Below are 20457 nucleotides of genomic sequence, written 5' to 3' on the forward strand. Positions count from 1 at the left end.
ACAGGGGGACTGTGGGATGGACAGAGGGACTGTGGGATGGACAGAGGGACAGTGGTATGGACAGAGGGACAGTGGGAAAGACAGAGGGACTGTGGGAAAGACAGGGGGACTGTGGGATGGACAGGGGGACTGTGGGATGGACAGGGGGACTGTGGGATGGACAGAGGGACCTTGGGATGGACAGAGGGACAGTGAGATGGACAGAGGGACCTTGGGATGGACAGGGGGACAGTGAGATGGACAGAGGGACCTTGGGATGGACAGGGGGACAGTGAGATGGACAGAGGGACCTTGGGATGGACAGGGGGACAGTGAGATGGACAGAGGGACCTTGGGATGGACAGGGGGACAGTGAGATGGACAGAGGGACCTTGGGATGGACAGGGGGACAGTGAGATGGACAGAGGGACCTTGGGATGGACAGGGGGACAGTGAGATGGACAGAGGGACCTTGGGATGGACAGGGGGACAGTGAGATGGACAGAGGGACCTTGGGATGGACAGGGGGACAGTGAGATGGACAGGGGGACAGTGAGATGGACAGGGGGACAGTGAGATGGACAGGGGGACAGTGAGATGGACAGGGGGACAGTGAGATGGACAGGGGGACCTTGGGATGGACAGAGGGACAGTGAGATGGACAGGGGGACAGTGGGACGGACAGGGGGACAGTGGGACGGACAGGGGGACAGTGGGACGGACAGGGGAACAGTGGGACGGACAGGGGAACAGTGGGACGGACAGGGGGACAGAGGGACGGACAGGGGGACAGAGGGATGGACAGAGGGACAGTGGGATGGACAGGGGGACTGTGGGATGGACAGGGGGCAGTGGGATGGACAGGGGGCAGTGGGATGGACAGGGGGACTGTGGGATGGACAGGGGGACTGTGGGATGGACAGGGGGACAGAGGGATGGACAGAGGGACAGTGGGATGGACAGGGGGACTGTGGGATGGACAGGGGGCAGTGGGATGGACAGGGGGACTGTGGGATGGACAGGGGGACAGTGGGACGGACAGGGGAACAGTGGGACGGACAGGGGGACTGTGGGATGGACAGGGGGACAGAGGGATGGACAGAGGGACAGTGGGATGGACAGGGGGACAGTGGGATGGACAGGGGACTGTGGGATGGACAGGGGACTGTGGGATGGACAGGGGGCAGTGGGATGGACAGGGGGACTGTGGGATGGACAGGGGGCAGTGGGATAGACAGAGGGACAGTGGGATGGACAGGGAGACAGTAATGGACATACCTGTCTCCTGCTGTCCCGTTCTGTAAGCTGTGGGTTGCACGTGCTCCCTGCACACTGGCTCCTTCTTCTTCTGGGCTCCTGCACGAGTTCTGCATTGACAGGGGCGATGGGGTCAGGGCGGCCGCTGCTTTGCTCTGCATGCAGGGAGAGGGAATGAGGGAGCCGGAATTCCTCAGACCTCAGTATCCCCCGCAGGCCAGGAACTCTGCCAGCAGCCGCCATACGCTCGTCTGCATCGAGCATCGCCCCTCCCCCTCACACACACGGGCTGCCTGTGGGCGGCACGTACCTGGGGAATCATGGGGGACAGGGCAGGCTGGACCACTGGAGTCCCTGCACGGGGGGGAGACCTGGGTGCTGAGGAGTGTCTGCCTCGTTGCTGGTGTATGGTGATTATAGGGGCTGGAGCCTGGAAGAAGTCACTTGGGCTGCCCACCCCCACGCTACACCACTGGGCTGGCCCGGCCGGATGACATCATTGACATTCGGCAGTCAATTGATAATTGCGAACGGCTGCATCATATTCATTCCGGGACACTGTATGGTCCCGGAATGGAGGTGCCCGGGACCCGGGACAGACCTGCTGATTGCGGGAATGTCCCGGGCAATCCGGGACACGTGGGCACCCTACTCCAGACCTAAACTCTATTGAGCATCTGTGGGGCATCCTCAAACAGAAGGTGGAGGAGCGCAAGGTCTCTAACATTCACCAGCTCTGTGATGTCATCATGGAGGAGTGGAAGAGGACTCCAGTGGCAACCTGTGAAACTCTGGTGAACTCCATGCCCAAGAGGGTTAAGACAGTGCTGGAAAATAATGGTGGCCACACAAAATATTGACATTTTGGGCCCAATTTGGACATTTTCACTTAGGGGTGTACTCATTTTTTTTTTGCTAGTGGTTTAGACATTAATGGCTGCGTGTTGAGTTATTTTGAGGGTACAGCAAATTTACACTGTTATACAAGCTGTACACTCACTACTTTACATTGTAGCAAAGTGTCATTTCTTCCTTAAACATGCCTCTAATGCCGCGTACACATGACCGGCCTTTCCGGCAGAAAAGGTCCGACGGAATCATTCCGTCGGACATTCCGATCATGTTTGGGCTTCATCTGACTTTTTCTTTCTAAAATTCTGACGGACCTAGAAATAGAACATGTTTCAAATCTTTCCAACTGAATCAGTTCCTATCGGGAAAACCGCTCGTCTGTATGCTAGTCCGATGGACCACAAACAACGCAAAGGCAGCTATTGGCTACTGGCTATTGAACCTTTTTCTAATCCCGTCGTACGTCATCACGTTCTAAACAATCGGACTTTGGTGTGATCGTATGTAGGCAAGTCCGTTTCAGCGGAACTCCGTCGGAAAGATCGTTGGAGTCTATTCTGACGGAAAGTCCGGTCGTGTGTACGCGGCATAAGAGATATTTTGAGGATAATGTATGGTAAGCTTCAGACATGGTTCAGGGCTGTGGATTCTCCAGATTGTCAACCAAAACACGATTATGTTTTTTCAAAGCCTCATAGAAAACATTATTCTGAGTATCATTCCAAACTCTGGCATAGTGATAGAGCCTCCTCATCTGGTCAAAAGATGTCCGCTCATTCATTATTGTTTCACATTCTTCATAGGTCAACAGACCAGCAGACATAAGACTATCCAGGATGGGAGCCACCAGAGTCACTCCATTTATCAGAGCCTCCCGAAGTTCATCCACAAAGTGCTTCTTGGGAATTGAGCTAGAAGCATTGAGATCTGCAATAGAAAAGAAAATCTTTTTTAGAAAAAGTTTTACATTAACAGTTTGTTCATTTATTAATACAATTCTATTCAATGAGTTCAGCCCTGCCAAAACACTTCCCCATTTCTCTAACATAGACTGTTAGGCCAGCAGATGAGAAATTGGGCACCACTTTAGATTTGTTAAGATGCCTCTGCTGCAATGAAGGAAAATTACAAGCTCATTGAATTTCTAGCAGGACCAAGAAGTATTAGTCTGTACTGTAGTGTTTTAAAGGAATAAACATGGAGAAATGTGCATGTTTTGGAGAGCTGTACCGAATACGTTGTTTTTTTGCCCTGAAATACATTTTAATGACCATTTATCCTTTCTAAAGTGATTTTTTTTTCCAGTAAACTCTATCATAAATGAAAAAGCAAGGAGAGATGACCCCAGGGCAGAATGAATGGACTATCTCGGTACCCATTAATAACACATTTGAAATTACATAAAAATTAATACGTTTATTAATACAAAAATGAAAGTTTTTTTTTAAATACATAATTAAAATTACACAATTTGACAAAAAATTATGTTTAAATACACACGTCACAGATAATGTAACACCCCTAGGGTGGTGGAAACCATTAGGGTGATGCTTGCTCTAACATAATATTTTGTCAATTTTTAATTGATTTTAATTGTGTATTCATGTACATGAAAAACACGCTGTTTTTGTATCAATAACCATATTAATTTTTTTTTTATGTTCAGAGATTTTTATTAGTATCTCTTTAACCACTTCAGCCCCAGAAGGTTTTACCCACATCCTGACCAGGCCATTTTTTGCGATATGGCACTGCGTCACTTTAACTGACAATTGCGCAGTCGGGTGCTGCTGTACCCAAATAAATTGATTTCCTTTCTTCCCACAAAGAGTTTTTTTTGGGTGGTATTTGATCACCTCTGCAGTTTTTATTCTTTGCGCTATAAACAAATAAAGACCAACAATTTTGAAAAAAAAACAATATTATTTACTTTCTGCTATAAAACATATCCAACAAAAAAAAATGTAAAAAAACGAAATTCCTTAATCAATTTAGACCAATATATATTCTGCTACATATTCTTGGTAAAAAAATCCCAATAAGCGTATATTGATTGGTTTGCGCAAAAGTTATAGCGTCTAAAAACTACAAGGTAGATTTAGGGACTTTTATTTATTTAGTTTTTTTTACTAGTAATGGCGGCAATCTGCGTTTTTTTTTTTTTGCAGGACTGCGACATTGTGGCGGACAAATCGTACACTATGGGGTTGATTTACTAAAAACAAATAGACTGTGCACTTTGCAAAGTGCATTTGCACTCTGCTAGAGCAGTTGCTCCAAAGCTTAGTAAATGAGGTAAAGATTTACTTTGCAAAGAATACCCAATCACATGCAAGGAAAATAGTAAAATACAGCATTTTTGCTGGCACATGATTGGATGATGTTAGTCAGCAGAGCTTCTGCTCATTTACTAAGCTTTGGAGCAATTGCTCTTGCAAAGTGCATAGTCTATTTGCCTTTAGTAAATCAACCCCTAAGTGACACTTTTTGGGGACCAGTGACACCAATACAGTGATCAGTGCTAAAAAAATGCACTGTCCACTGTATAAATGACACTGGCAGCGAAGGAGTTAACACTAGGGGGTGATCAAGGGGTTAAATGTGTTCCCTGGGAGGTGTTTCTAACTGTGTGGCAGGTGAGTGGATTCACTGGAGGAAAAGAGAGATCGTGATTCAGCTTAGCTGAAACACGATCGCTCACTTTTCCTCCCTGACAGATCTATGTTAAATGTTCTAACATTTAATGTTAAAACCAGTGTAAAAACAGGGGTGCCTGTAGCAATATTTTACACAATATGCTGAAGTAGATCAATTCAAATGAGAATCGTTGCAATGTGTGTAGCTATAAAAAAGAGAGGAAAGCCAGTAATTAACTTCTTAACTTTCTGATTGCTAGGTCTCTGTCTGCCCCCTACAGCCATAGATGCGGTGCAGCCTTGGTGGCCTCTTTTAGGGTGCCTTCTCCTGCTCGGCTCGCATTGGGATTGGGGAGGTACGTACATGGGTTGCGGGGTTGGGTCTCTCACATGGGTGGGTCTGTTACCATGCCATACATCCAATAGTAAATGGTCATCCTATTGTATCCAATGTAAAAAAGTTGCATTGTCATCTTATGTTTTTTCATTTTGTCTTTTACCTAGAACCTTCTAAATTTGGCACAGGCCTATATCATTTCCCTGAGGAAGCCAATGCCTTGGCGAAACATGTAGGAATTGATTACCTGTATCACTGGCCTATAACACCTAGGCTTGTCCTGTTCTATTTTTATATCATATGTACCGCATTAATTATATTTTTTGTATGTATGTATACTCTATGTGTATGTCTTTTTTCTATATATGTAAAAAAAATAAATTTTCATTTTTTAGTACTTATTGTTGACCTTTATCTATTGGCACTGCTACAGTCCCCTTCTACCTATATCTAACAAACTTTACACACTGTGTTTTACTCAGGGACTGTCAACAAGTTCCTGAGTAAACATTAGTAAATTATTATGCCCATGTGCAACTGGCCTTAACATGGTGTTTACATGCTTCACTATGTGTAGTACCTGCTGAAATGTCTACCAAGAGATCCCAGCAGTGGCTCTTCAACTGAGAGAACTCAGTGATTAGAGAAGAGGGGGAGTGGTGTTGTCCCCAAATTGCTTTGGCTGTGTATATATGAGTTTTACTACCCATGATTAAAACTTATCTTGGACTCTTTCATCCATTTTTGGTCTGATTCTCCACTCTATATTTCTTTGGTCACATGACTTGGACATCGACTTGGACTATGTTTCTATGTTTCTAAGTATGAGAATTATTTCTTTTTTTAAATCATATTTACCTAGGGGTATGCAGCATGGCTCTGATGCTGCATCTATCCCCCGCCGGCTCAAACAATGAGAACCAAGCGATCAAACACTGCTGATCGCTCGGTTCTCAGAGCTTCCTGAGCAGAGAGCTGGTGACTGTCAGACTTTTCCGAGTCACCCCTTTTCTCCGCCCCTACCCACCCCTGAGCACACACCCACGTCCCTTGGTTCCATCCCCTACCCACCTCCAAGTACCACCCCTTTTAGACAATACAGAACCAAGTATCATTTTGTGGTGCAGAGTAACTTGTATGGAATTTGGTAATGATATCAAGAAAAGCAGTAAACAAAGTACCACCCACAAAAAAATCCCCCCCCCCCCCAGCTACAATAGACTCCCAGCAGCATCAACAGATCTCCGCACAGCCAGCATTAATAGACTCTCTGGCAGCCATCAACAATAGACTCCTCCCCAGCAGTAGATCTCCTTCAGCAACAACTGACCCCCCAGCAACATAAGACCCATCCCTAGCAACAATAGGCCCCCCACCAGCAACAATAGACCTCCTCAGCAACAATAGACCCCCCTGCAAAAATAGATCCTCTCCAGCTAGAATAGATCCCCCAGCAGTGAGCATCAGTACCCTGTAGCACACCCCAGCACCCCTTGCCATTACATTCAGTCAGTCCTGGAGGTGCCGGAACTGCGTCCCCCGTGTTCCCGCTGAAAAAAAGCCCTGTGCATATATATACTGTACATTCAGTTATCTCCTGTTTGATATCTAGGATCAATGCGTTTCATGAATAAGTCGCTTCTTCAGGATCCACACCATTTACATATACAATGTATATGTATATGTTCCGTTTTCAATATCCAAAAACTGTATTCATGACAAAAACATTATCAGCAGGGCAAAATCAGGACTTCTCCAGAAGAAAAAGGGGGTGTCAGGGTATCTAATTGACCAGACCGTGTGGACTGCACAGAGGAGACCAGAAACACATGTAAGTGAAATAATGGTGTTTATTAAATAAGTGACAAGTAAAAGGAATATAAACAGTGCAAAACCAACACAACAAACCCACTACAAACAACAATATATACAAGTAAATGGAGATACCGGAATCGTAAACAAGCCAGGCCAAGGTCATACACAGGGAGGTCAGCAGATGGGCAAGGACGGGAAACCGAACAGGACAGGGAGAGGATGGATGGATGGGATACAGGGCAGGGATCCAAGGTAACCAGGAACAGAAGGGACTCAGGATAGGGATTGGATCAGATCGGGTCAGGACAAGGCAGATGCAGGCTCAAGGTCAAAATAACAGGCAGCAAGGTCAGAATGCAGGGAGAGAGATACCAAGGCAAGCCTATGAGGGCTTGCTGGGTATTTATAAGGCTGTGGTAATTGAACTCATGTCACAGCTGAGCGCAGTGTGTGCTGTTTGCTCCACACTGCCGGAGTGCACCCGCTGGTGGACACCGGTACTACGGCCCAGGGATGCAACAGTGCCACCAGCAGGAGAGACTTCTTACTGCAGGACCCAGGTGTTGGAAGATACCCGCTGGTGGACACTGGTACTGCGATCCAAGAGACCGATAGCGCCACCAACGGGTAAACCCTCTCATGACAGTACCCCCCCCTAAAGGAGCGGCCTCCGGACGCTCCAACAAGGTGCGATTGTCCAAAGTTCATGGCCTCCAACCGAACAGATGAGGGCACATCAGGCCGGGCATCGGGTACATCAAACTGGACAGTGGGTATGTCTAAGAAGACAGCAGGCACGTCTGAGAAGACAGCAGGCACATCCGAAAAGACAGCGGGCACATCCGAGAAGACAGCGGGCACATCCGAGAAGACAGCGGGCACATCCGAGAAGACAGCGGGCAGGAATACACCAAGCTGGGCAGCGGGCACTTCGAGCTGGGCATCAGGCTGGGCAGCAGGCACGAGCACTTTGAGCTTGGCAGCAGGCACGTTGAGCTGGGCAGCAGGCACATCAGGCTGGGCAGCGGGCATGGGCACTTCAAGCTGGGCAGCAGGCGCATCAGGCTGGGCAGCAGGCACGAGCACTTTGAGCTTGGCAGCAGGCATGTCGAGCTGGGCAGCAGGCACATCAGGCTGGGCAGCGGGCATGGGCACTTCAAGCTGGGCAGCAGGCACATCCGGCTGGGCAGCGGGCATGGGCACTTCGAGCTGGGCAGCAGGCACATCAGGCTGGGCAGCGGGCATGGGCACTTCGAGCTGGGCAGCAGGCACATCAGGCTGGGCAGCGGGCATGGGCACTTCGAGCTGGGCAGCAGGCACATCAGGCTGGGCAGCGGGCATGGGCACTTCGAGCTGGGCAGCAGGCACATCAGGCTGGGCAGCGGGCATGGGCACTTCGAGCTGGGCAGCAGGCACATCAGGCTGGGCAGCAGGCATGGGCACTTTGAGCTGGGCAGCAGGCACATCAGTCTGGGAAGCTGGCACGTCAGTCTGGGAAGCTGGCACGTCAGTCTGGGAAGCTGGCACGTCAGTCTGGGAAGCTGGCACTAAGACATCAGGCTGGAAGGCAGGCACTGGGACAATAGACTGGGAAGCTGGCACATCAGACTGGGAAGCTGGCACATCAAACTGGGAAGCTGGCACATCAAACTGGGAAGCTGGCACATCAAACTGGGAAGCTGGCACATCCGACTAAGAAGCTGGCACATCCGACTGAGAAGCTGGCACATCCGACTGAGAAGCTGGCACATCCGACTGGGAAGCTGGCACATCCGACTGGGAAGCTGGCACATCCGACTGGGAAGCTGGCACATCCGACTGGGAGGCAATCTTCGAGACATCAGGCTGGAAGGCAAGCTGCAAGACATCAGGCTGGGAAGCTGGTACAGCAAACTGGGAAGCTGGCACATCAAACTGGAAAGCTGGCACATCAATCTGGGATGCTGGCACATCAGAATGGGAAGATGGCACATCAGAATGGGAAGATGGCACATCAGACTGGGAAGCTGGCACATCCGACTGGGAAGCTGGCACATCCGACTGGGAAGCTGGCACATCCGACTGGGAAGCTGGCACATCCGACTGGGAAGCTGGCACATCCGACTGGGAGGCAATCTTCGAGACATCAGGCTGGAAGGCAAGCTGCAAGACATCAGGCTGGGAAGCTGGTACAGCAAACTGGGAAGCTGGCACATCAAACTGGGAAGCTGGCACATCAATCTGGGAAGCTGGCACATCAATCTGGGAAGCTGGCACATCAATCTGGGAAGCTGGCACATCAGACTGGGAAGCTGGCACATCAGACTGGTAGGTAGGCATCAAGACATCAGGCTGGAAGGCAAGCTGCAAGACATCAGGCTGGGAAGCTGGTACAGCAAACTGGGAAGCTGGCACATCAAACTGGGAAGCTGGCACATCAATCTGGGAAGCTGGCACATCAGACTGGGAAGCTGGCACATCAGACTGGTAGGTAGGCATCAAGACATCAGGCTGGAAGGCAAGCTTCAAGACATCAGGCTGGGAGGCTGGCACGTCAAACTGGGAAGCTGGCACGTCAAACTGGGAAGCTGGCACGTCAAACTGGGAAGCTGGCACGTCAGGCATCGAGACATCAGGCTGGGTAGCTGGCACATCAGACTGGGAAGCTGGAACATCAGACTGGGAAGCAGGAACATCAGACTGGGAAGCAGGAACATCAGACTGGGAAGCTGGAACATCAGACTGGGAAGCTGGAACATCAGACTGGGAAGCTGGAACATCAGACTGGGTAGCTGGAACATCAGACTGGGAAGCTGGAACATCAGACTGATAGGCAGGCATCAAGACGTCAGACTGGGAAGCCGGAACATCAGACTGGGAAGCCGGCACATCAGGCTGGGAAGCCGGCACGTCAGGCTGGGAAGCTGGCACGTCAGGCTGGGAAGCTGGCACATCAGGCTGGGAAGTGGGAGCAGGTTGGGTTACTGGCAGGATTGTATGAGTGGGGAAGAACTTCCGTTTCTTCTTTGGCTTAACTGCTGGAGATCTGTAGGTGGCTGTAGGACTGTAGACAGAGGGGTGAGGCATACTGAAAGGAAGGGCTGGGATATGGCAAGGAAGGGGGAACAGCAGCCAGAGGGAGTTCTTGTGGGGAAGTTGCAGGTATTAGAGAAGAGGAAGGTGGGTTAAAGGCAGGATAGGTACAGGAAGTAGAAACAGGGCATTGATACTTGGTGGGGAGCAGGGTATATTGGGCTGTAGCTGAGGTTGCCATGAGCGATGGGGGAATAGATTCTTGGGAAGGCAGGTGATTAATGGCAGGGCTGGGTTGTTGTGGCTTGGCTAAATTAAGGAGATCTGACCATGCCTGTAGCACAGGATGAACAAACATTGATTCACACACAGCTTGACTAACCAGCGATTGCACTGAATGGATGCAATCAGACAACACCTGCTGTGAACATGAGGCATAACGTTCCATGAAAAAGGCTGGATCATCCTCTAATAACCACACCAGAGACTCAAACTGATCAAAACTGAAGGGGGGAGAAAAATCATCCCTGCCCTCTGGGGTACTGGACAAGGCAAGCTCTGCACACAGCTGGATCAGAGGCTGAACATTTCCAAATAGCATACCGCCCTCATCCACCAGAGAATGGGCCAGACGGATACACTCTAATAGTTGATCCCTGGTCCACTCCTTCAATACCAGACGGCAATAACAATTATCCTCAGTTACCAATGAGGTAAGATAAACTACTATTTCTGCCTGCATTTTCAAAAAGGCTCCTCAGTGCAGTCACGTCTGGTAGGGATGGCCTTGGTATACTGTCAGGGTATCTAATTGACCAGACCATGTGGACTGCACAGAGGAGACCAGAAACACATGTAAGTGAAATAATGGTGTTTATTAAATAAGTGACAAGTAAAAGGAATATAAACAGTGCAAAACCAACACAACAAACCCACTACAAACAACAATATATACAAGTAAATGGAGATACCGGAATCGTAAACAAGCCAGGCCAAGGTCATACACAGGGAGGTCAGCAGATGGGCAAGGACGGGAAACCGAACAGGACAGGGAGAGGATGGATGGATGGGATACAGGGCAGGGATCCAAGGTAACCAGGAACAGAAGGGACTCAGGATAGGGATTGGATCAGATCGGGTCAGGACAAGGCAGATGCAGGCTCAAGGTCAAAATAACAGGCAGCAAGGTCAGAATGCAGGGAGAGAGATACCAAGGCAAGCCTATGAGGGCTTGCTGGGTATTTATAAGGCTGTGGTAATTGAACTCATGTCACAGCTGAGCGCAGTGTGTGCTGTTTGCTCCACACTGCCGGAGTGCACCCGCTGGTGGACACCGGTACTACGGCCCAGGGATGCAACAGTGCCACCAGCAGGAGAGACTTCTTACTGCAGGACCCAGGTGTTGGAAGATACCCGCTGGTGGACACTGGTACTGCGATCCAAGAGACCGATAGCGCCACCAACGGGTAAACCCTCTCATGACAGGGGGAAGGAGCCTCCCGCCAAATACAGATGTTTATCATCTGATCCCAACACCTTTATTTGTTTCTTTTTTTCAATTGTTTTTTTATTAAATTTTATAATACATACAAAATCTTCCATGTCATTCCAAGTACTAAACATTCAGAAAAAAATACATACACATATACAAGTACAAAACAAAAACAAAGAAAAATGGATCTATCCTTTAACATCACCTCTTAAATGGCCATACTTCTAAAAATTCATAATCCAATTTTTAAGCGAAGAAATAGAGATACTGCAACCTTAGCTCCTGATCCCTCCTCCAAACCCCCCAAAAAATTAAAATAAAAACCATATCTCCCCTCCCCCCTCCCCTCTCTCCCCTCCTTCCCTTCCCTCTCTATCCTCGCCCACCCCCCTTCACCTCTCCTTTAAATGTATAGTATGTATACACTCCACTTCTCCTCCCACCCAAACCCCTTATTCCTTACCGTGAAGTGCCTATCCCCCATTCCTCACTCTATTCTACTCTAATCAAATTATTAATTCAGTAAATACACTCCCCAACTCCTTCCACATTTATTAAATGCTCTTGGCAAATATCTCCTTTATATACATAAGTGAATCTGTGATCCTCCCATACCCTTTTCTTTTATTATTTATGAGGTGGAGAGAGTTTTATCTCTCAACAACCACTATATACCCCTAATACCATGTACACTTCGTGATAGGTAGAGAGAGAAGGGAAGAGAGAGAGAAGAAGGGGGCGTGGCCTGGCGCTCAGCAGGAATGGACGCTGACTAGAAGAGCTCCTCACACCCGCCGCTCTTAATCCCCATCCAGCCCGCTCATTTTGGATATGGGCAAGAAGGACAAGTACACTACAGGTCCCAGCCAGCAACGCTCGCTTTCAGTGCCCGAAAATCGCAGTATACCGGAGTGCTTCAGCTCACAAACCCCACGAACGAGAGGCTGAATCAAAAGATGGCAACGTTGCAACGCGAGGCAGACCCCAGTGAAGACTCCCTGTCAGCTGCGGAGGATCTGGTAAGGGACACAGATTACACAGATCACCCAGTACAGCTATCGGAGATGACACAGATAGCAGCTGACATAAAAAATACCTTCTCTTCAGCTATAACTGAACTGAAAGCTGACCTGCTCTCCCTTAATGAGCGGATGGACACACACAGAGAAAGCTGAAGCTAAAAGGGACAGGTCTATAGAGCATCTGGGATCTGTAGTACATGCCCATGCTAATCACTTTATTCAAGTAAACAGACATATAGAGGACCTTGACAATCGGGGGAGAAGACAAAATATTAGAGTCAGAGGGATCCCTGAAACCATAGATCTGCCCAGATAAAACTAGCACTACAAGTTGTTTATAATGAACTCATGGAAAGCCCCAAAGATACGGATATAGAATTTATCAGGGCTCACAGGGCACTGAATCCACGCCTTGGAAGATACAGCCCCTTCGAGAGACATTGTGTGCTGCTCACAAAGCTTCTCACTTAAGGAGGAAATTCTAAACAAATCCAGAAAGAATGATCACATCATCTTTAATGATCAGCCTATATCCTTATTCCAAGACCTTTCTCACATTACCCTCAAAAACAGGCGAGCACTGCGTCCTCTGCTGGAGGTATTAAGAGAGAAGTGTATTCCATATAGATGAATTCCTTTCGCCCTCAATGCCACATATCAAGGCAGACAATATTATCTGCGCTTAACCAGAAGGCATCAAGACATTCTGCGAGCAATTGCACTTACCATTGATTGACCTCCCTGAGTGGTATCAGGAATTCAGGATCCCATCGCATGGCTCAACACCGCCTCACTCCACACAGGCTTCACCGACAAAGCCACCATCTTCCAAAAAATCTAAATTTAACAAAGGCACGGGCCCAAATCACAGCAAGTTTTCGTATTCGGCCAAAGGATTCAGGTTCCAGGAAGAGACCTGAACAGAGTAAATATGCTTGAAAGTCCACTCCTGCAACGCTGCGGAGGCTATCTATGGATGCAGATATGCTCCTCTTGATTCACCCGTTCACTGATAAAATTACTTGTTGTTTTTGGATTCAGTTCTTTTTACGGTTAGATACTATTGATCTTATGACCATCAGATGAACATATCTCATATTTCCTCTTTATTTTGCTTTGCACTTATATTTGGAAACTGACATTATATAATGGATTCTGTTTATGCATTATAAATACTGGCAGTTATTCCTATTGGGATGTTCTATCCACGGTTGACACCTAGTAACACTTCTGGGTAATGCACTGGAAGCTCTTTAAGTACAGGAGTTTTTTCCTTTATTACAGCAAATGACTTTACTGCTTGACTGTTTGGAGAATAGCGCCACAGGAGATTGTCAGATGTTTAGCCAGGAAGAGATGCTTACTCATAAGCATGACAGGACGAACAATATAATATCATATAGAGGCATTTCAAGAATTCTCGTACTTTGCAGTTTTTCATTCAGAATCCTTGGGAAAGGATCAGAGGGGGGTTGCACGTTTGGAATCCAGATGTTCTGGGGGTAAAGGAAAATGCCCTCACTAACCCATTTTGTCGATATTATCTTGTTTCTTTTCACAGGGTGGTGCTTAAGGACTGAAATGCTTAGGTAAATCAACAATACTGTACTCAAGGAAAGAAGGTATGGGTTAGCTGTGAACATTACAGATAAGGTGTAATATTATATAACGTTACCCAGGGCCCAGGTACGAGATTATATGGACTCTGAGCTTGTGAGCTTGTGCTGGCTGAAATTTAAGTAATTGACATCCTTGTTGTCATGTTTTTTCATAATGTTTTTGTTTGCTATTTTTCAGTTATTATTACATTAAAGTGGGGACACTTGTCCGAATTATTGTTATTGCTACATTGAGGGCTGGAAGTGGTTCATTCGCCCCTTTAAGACACTTTTATATAATGGCCGCGGGAGATGTTTGGAGAATTTTTGGATATAGACACATATCATACTATACAAATTGATGTTAATTCACTCTCTTACATTTACCCTGTAGCACCTCCCACAGCCTCTACCAGAGGATTACATTCGGCAAATTAGCTGAGTGAGTAATCCCCTATTTCTCTCTTTAGGTTGCTAACCAGAGACGTATACTACCACTTGTTTCTTCTTCTCCTACTCTTACCGTATATACTCGAGTATAAGTCGTTCCGAGCATAAGTCGAGGACCTAATTTACCACAAAAAAATGGGAAAAACGTATTGACCCGAGTATAAGACGAGGGTGATTAATGCACAGCTACTGTAAGTGGAAAAGAGGGTCAACAATGCCCATTTGCAGCCTCACTGTGCCCATTTGCATGCCTCACTGTGCCCATTTGCAGCCATAGGTCCCCCGAACTTCAAACTCGGTAGTTAAGGGTTCCTAGATGCCCCCTAGCCGTAGCCAAAATTTGGGGTCTCTGAACCCAAAGGGTCCCAAAATGACATTGCTGCAGATGGACACAGTTGACTGATTTTGGGGCCCCGTATCTCGGGGCCACTTAGTGCTAGGAACCCCAAATTTGCAAACCCAGTGGAACTAGCACCATAAAATATCCAAAGCTGGGGTTTTTAGCACCAAGTGGCCCCGAGATACAGGGCCCCAAAAATCGGTTCAGAAAATGTCAAGCACTTTTCTGCAGCAGAGAATGACATTTTCCGAACCAATTTTGGGGCCCCGTATCTTGGGGCCACTTGGTGCTAGGAACTCCAGCTTTGGATATGCTGTGGACCCAGTTCCACTGGGTTAGCACACCGAATTTGGGGTTCCTGGAACCAAGTGGCCCTGAGATACGGGGCCCCAAATTTAGTTAGGAAAATGAAATTTTTTGCTGCAGAAAAGTGATTGACTCCAGTATAAGTCGAAGGGGGTACTTTCAGCACAAAAAAAGTGCTGAAAAACTCGACTTATACTCGAGTATATACGGTATTTCTCTTAATAGGAACTCAAGTTTTCGACTTTCTTTCTTTCTTTCACACCATCTACCTGAGATAGCTGGTTTTACCTTCATTCACGTACACTAGCATTGCTCAGGGCATTTGAGTTAGACTCAGATAAGCAACTATCAAATCTGTCATGGCCTACTCTATGCTGGATAAAAGACCGTTTCTGGCCTCTCATAATGTGAGAGGCCTAAACACACCCAAAAAGCATACCTCCATACTTAAAGAAATAAAGAAAAATCACTGGAAAGGTAGTTTTCTTGCAAGAAACGCATTTTAAATCAAGGACAATCCAAACAATTGGAAACAAGCATTATCCCCACGTTTTTCATGCTACAAATCCTGACTCTAAGTCCAAGGGGGTCTCCATCATGTTACATAAGTCTGGGATAGATATTTCACAACATTATGCAGACACACATGGGAGATTTCTGTTCCTCAAAGGCCACTGGGCAGGGATTCCCAGAACGCTGGTGAATGTGTATTTTCCGAATACGGCTCAAGTGTCGTTTTGCTAAAATATGATTGAGGAACTAAAGAGTTTTGCCCAGGGTTGTATTGTTTTGGGCGGGGACTTTAATCTACCATTAAATCCATCTCAAGACACGTCAGATGGCACATCCAATGTACCATATAAAATACTTAAGAAAATAAAATCGTTACTGTCTTCCCTCACCTTAGTAGACACATGGCGCACAGCAAATCCTACAGGCAGAGATTTCTCATACTTCTCAACCTCACACAATAAACACGTGTGCATAGACTATATTTTCTTATCACAAAGAGATCTTCTGTTATTACGATCAGCAAAGATCAGCATCAAATCCCTTTCAGATCACTCTACCATCTCTCTGTCTCTTCACTCCCCAACACATGGTACATATAAAAGTACATGGTGATTGAACCCATCTTTGTTCACTGACACGCAAGCTTATACAAAGGTGTCAGAGGCTATCAAAGCATATTTCAATGAAAACACTTCAGAGGAAATATCCCCATTAACCACTTGAGCAGCTCACAAGTGTGTGATTAGGAGGGAATTAATTAGATTGGGGGCTAAAAAGAAAAGTTAAGCAGAGAAATAATTAAATGGCCTAGTGACTAGGATAAGCAATTTAGAAGCCCAACATAAACAATCAATAGCCATGAATGTAGCTGTTGAGCTGTTGGAGCTACGTAAACAATTGCAATCTATATTAAACCTGAGAGCACAGAGAATTTCTTAAAAAATGCTTTTTTTAATGAACATGGTAAGAAAACAGGGAAATTTCTAGCAAGAACATTAAAAGAAACACAACTTTCTACAAACATAGCGGCAATTAAAAACAAAAACAATCAATTGATACATGAGACAGACAAGATAGCCCGAGTTTTTCACAATTATTACACAGAACTGTATAATCTACCACATCCACATAAGCCAGCTGAATTGATTGGAACGCGTTCACAATTAATCAAGCAATTCCTTGTAGAAAGTGGTTTACCAGTCCTAGAAGAACAGGATACACAACAGCTAGAACAACCAATTACGGAAGATGAATTACTACAGGCAGTTAAATCACTTAAGCCAGAAAAAAGCCCAGGCCCAGACGGTTTTACTGCACACTACTACAAAGCTTTTCTGTCGCTTTTGCTCCCACACCTCCTGAAAGCCCTGAATTATCTTAAAGATAACAGAAACACCCCTGATGATTTCTTAAGGGCTCATGTCACGTTATTGCCAAAACCTAATAAAGACCCATTAGAATGCTCCAACTATAGACCAATTTCGCTTCCCAACTTAGATTTGAAACTTTTCACAAAAGTACTAGCGAATCGCTTACGTCCGTTATTACATTTATTGATTGGCCCAGAGCAAGTAGGCTTCATGCCTGGGAGGGAAGCTAGGGATAATGTGACGAAAGCCTTAAATCTAATTCACAGGGCGCACTCCAATGGTGTCGAAGGTATGCTTCTCTCCACCGACTGACTCTCCCTGATCTCGGCCTGCATCAACCCCTGGCTTGGACTTGAGTACGCTCCTGTCTTCACCCCTGTACCTTCGCTTGTCTGCACGGTCTTGACCCCTGGCCTGGCTACTTCTTTTTTTGTTCAGCTCTTGGCTCTGGGTATACCGTGCACTCTTTGCATAAGGTTTGATGCAGCAACACAAGTTGGCCTTTGGATTCTACGTTGGAATGTCTTGGGAGATGATCGCCTGGCTGTTGATCACCTGTTGAATTCACAGACCAAGACCTGAGGCACCATATCGGATTGGCTTGACCCTCCTACGTGGAATACCTGAACATCTCCTGATCCATACTCCATTGGATCCCAAGCCTAAATGACCCCTCTGTCGTATGACATTTAGGGTCCACCACAGTTGGTAAGAGTATTTATTTACCTTTGAAGTGTCACAGAAATTGACTACAGACAAGCACTTTATTCAACTGAAGACACCCCCACAGGGAGAATCCACTTATTTACATTTCCGTGGACTTTATGTTACCCACATCTACTGTGTTGCACACAGCCCTATTTATTCATTGTGGCTTCACTTTAGTCATTTTTTTTGTTTTTTGTTTATTACATCTTTGTTACACCTTATTTTCTACCAGCGCTACACTGTACTTTTATTATTTATTGGAACCTTGTAAGTTTGAGTGTTGGCAGCTTTTGTTTAGCGCAATCTTTTCCCACTAATTTACTGACTCTGTTCCTGATTTACCTGTTGTACCTCTTCTCGGACTGCTCCTATGGTACATGACCCCTGGCCTGCCTTGACCCTGTTCCTGGTTTCTCCTCTGGAATCCTTCCATGCACGATTGCTCAACGCACCCCAGCAGCTCCCAGCTATCCAGCAATCATCATCCGGCAATCCGTGGACCTTTGGGCACCGTACTCCCTGTCTCACTCCCAGGGTTACGCTGCACTTAGCCATAAGGGGTGCCCTCTCAGCAATCCGGCCTCGCACCAAGGACTTGACAGTATAATCCAGCCATGACTGAGGCCGGCAGAGGTGCGTCCCCTGTTGAAGCCTTGTGCCAACAGACTTCTATTCTTGCTCAGGTAGTTCAGAAGCTACAGGAAGAATACCTGCATCTGGAGGGTAGGCTAAAACTATTAATGGAACCAGCTACCACTACGGTGATGATCCGGCCACCAGAACCACGAGTACCAACGCCTGAGCGATTTACTGGAGATCGACTAAAGTTCAGATCTTTTAAAAATGCCTGTTTGCTATATCTGGCTCTGCAGCCCCGGACATTCTCCATTGAAGCTACTAAAGTTGGGTTTATTATTTCCTTATTATCTGGTGATCCCCTGGCATGGGCCCACAGTTTATGGGAACAAGAAGACCACATTATCCGCACAGTGGACACCTTCTTCGCAACCATGTCTCAGCTCTACGAGGATTCTCAGCTTGCAGCCACCGCTGAAGCCGCCCTGCATTCCTTACGGCAGGGAAGGCGGCCGGTAGAGGACTACACCATAGACTTCCGTTGATGGTCTGCAGATACAGGCTGGAATGAGGCCGCTTTAAAGCATTAATTCTGTTTAGGACTGTCTGAATCCCTCAAGGATGAATTGGCCAGAAGTGGTATTCCTGCTACTCTAGAGGGTCTCATCCAAAGGGCCATCCAGTTGGATAGACGTCTATGGGAGCGACAGGCTGAACGGTCACAGACTCTCTGTATATCTACTCCAGAGACTGAAGCTATGCCCGCTAGTATGATGAGAGCTGCATTGATCCCTGGGGAGAAACAACGTCGGCGACAAGCCAACTTATGTCTTTATTGCGGAGGGGGTGGACACTTCCTGTGCCACTGTCCCATTAGGCCCTGCAAGCCACTCAAATACACCCCAGTATACTTCCAGGTCTCCGGAACTTCCGCTTCCCACTTTGTCCCCTCCATTATGCCGCAGTTGGCCGAAGAGAGCGCTCAGCTGCAGGCCATAGTTGATTCCGGGGCATGCAGCTGCTTCCTGGACCTGAACCTGGCAAGAAGACTTGGCCTATCTCTGCTCCCCAAGAAACATAGGCTGGAAGTTCTCCTGGCCGATGGTACTCTGCCCGGTTCTGGTCCCGTTACCCAAGAGACTTCTCCTCTCTTTGTCACTACTCCTGATGGCCATCAGGAGTTCATACGTTTTGATGTCCTGAGCTCACCCATGTTTCCAGTCATCCTGGGTACTCCTTGGCTCCAAACACACAACCTTCCGATCAATTGGGCTAAGAAAAAAATTGTTCACCTCTCCTTACTGCTTGCAGCATTGCCTGGCTCCTAGCCACAAGGACACTACCAGTTGTTTGTCAGTTCAGCCTGTCTCAGTCAGTTACCCAAATGTGCCATCAGCCTATCACAAATTTTCGGATGTCTTTGATAAAAAGAAAGTGGAGGTTCTACCCCCACATAGGCCATATGACTGTCAGATTGAATTACTCCCTGGAGCCGAAATTCCTTTTGGACGTATTTTTCCTGTCTCTGAGATGGAATTAGGAACCCTGCGTCAATATATTGACGAAAACTTAAAAAAAGGTTTAATCCGGCCCTCTTCCTCTTCTGCTGGTGCCGGAATCTTTTTAGTTGAAAAAAAGGACAAAACCCTAAGGCCTTGTGTGGATTACAGGGAACTCAACAAAATTACCATAAAAAAACGCTATCCTCTCACCCTTGTTCCTGAACTTTTCCAGAGATTTCGTACTGCCCGGGTGTTCACTAAACTTGACCTACGGGGGGGGGCTACAATCTCGTTCGCATCGGAGAGGGTGACGAATGTAAGACATCGTTCAGAACACGCTTCAGACATTTTGAGTACTTGGTAATGCCCTTTGGACTATGCAAGGCCTCAGCCACGTTTCAACATTTTATAAATGATATCTTCCGTGAATACCTAGATCTCTTCGTTATCATCTATCTGGACGATATTCTTATCTTTTCAACAACCCTGGAGCTTCACCGGACGCATGTAAAAACAGTACTACACACACTGAGAAAACACAGACTCTACGTGAAAGCAGAGAAGTGTGATTTTGAAAAAGCATCCATACAATTTCTGGGGGTTGATCATCTCAACAGGTGGTGTAGCCATGGATCCACAAAAAGTACAGGCAATCCTGGATTGGCCAACTCCATCAGACAGAAAGGGGGTGC

At 46.9% G+C, this 20457-nt stretch overlaps 1 protein-coding gene across 1 annotated transcript in view; it reads right to left on the reverse strand.

The window, feature by feature from the left end:
- Positions 1-2184: 2184 nt before the first annotated feature.
- LOC141148409 (NACHT, LRR and PYD domains-containing protein 1b allele 3-like) overlaps positions 2185-20457 on the reverse strand; it is a 104977-nt gene continuing 86704 nt past the window's right edge. The window contains exon 12 of the mRNA XM_073635884.1: positions 2185-3015. Within this exon, the coding sequence (XP_073491985.1) occupies positions 2723-3015 (293 nt within the window). The 3' untranslated portion in view covers positions 2185-2722. The remainder of the gene's footprint in view (positions 3016-20457) is intronic.

The sequence above is a fragment of the Aquarana catesbeiana genome, linkage group LG06 (assembly GCF_042186555.1).
Source record: "Aquarana catesbeiana isolate 2022-GZ linkage group LG06, ASM4218655v1, whole genome shotgun sequence".
In the NCBI taxonomy this organism is placed as follows: Eukaryota; Metazoa; Chordata; class Amphibia; order Anura; family Ranidae; genus Aquarana; species Aquarana catesbeiana.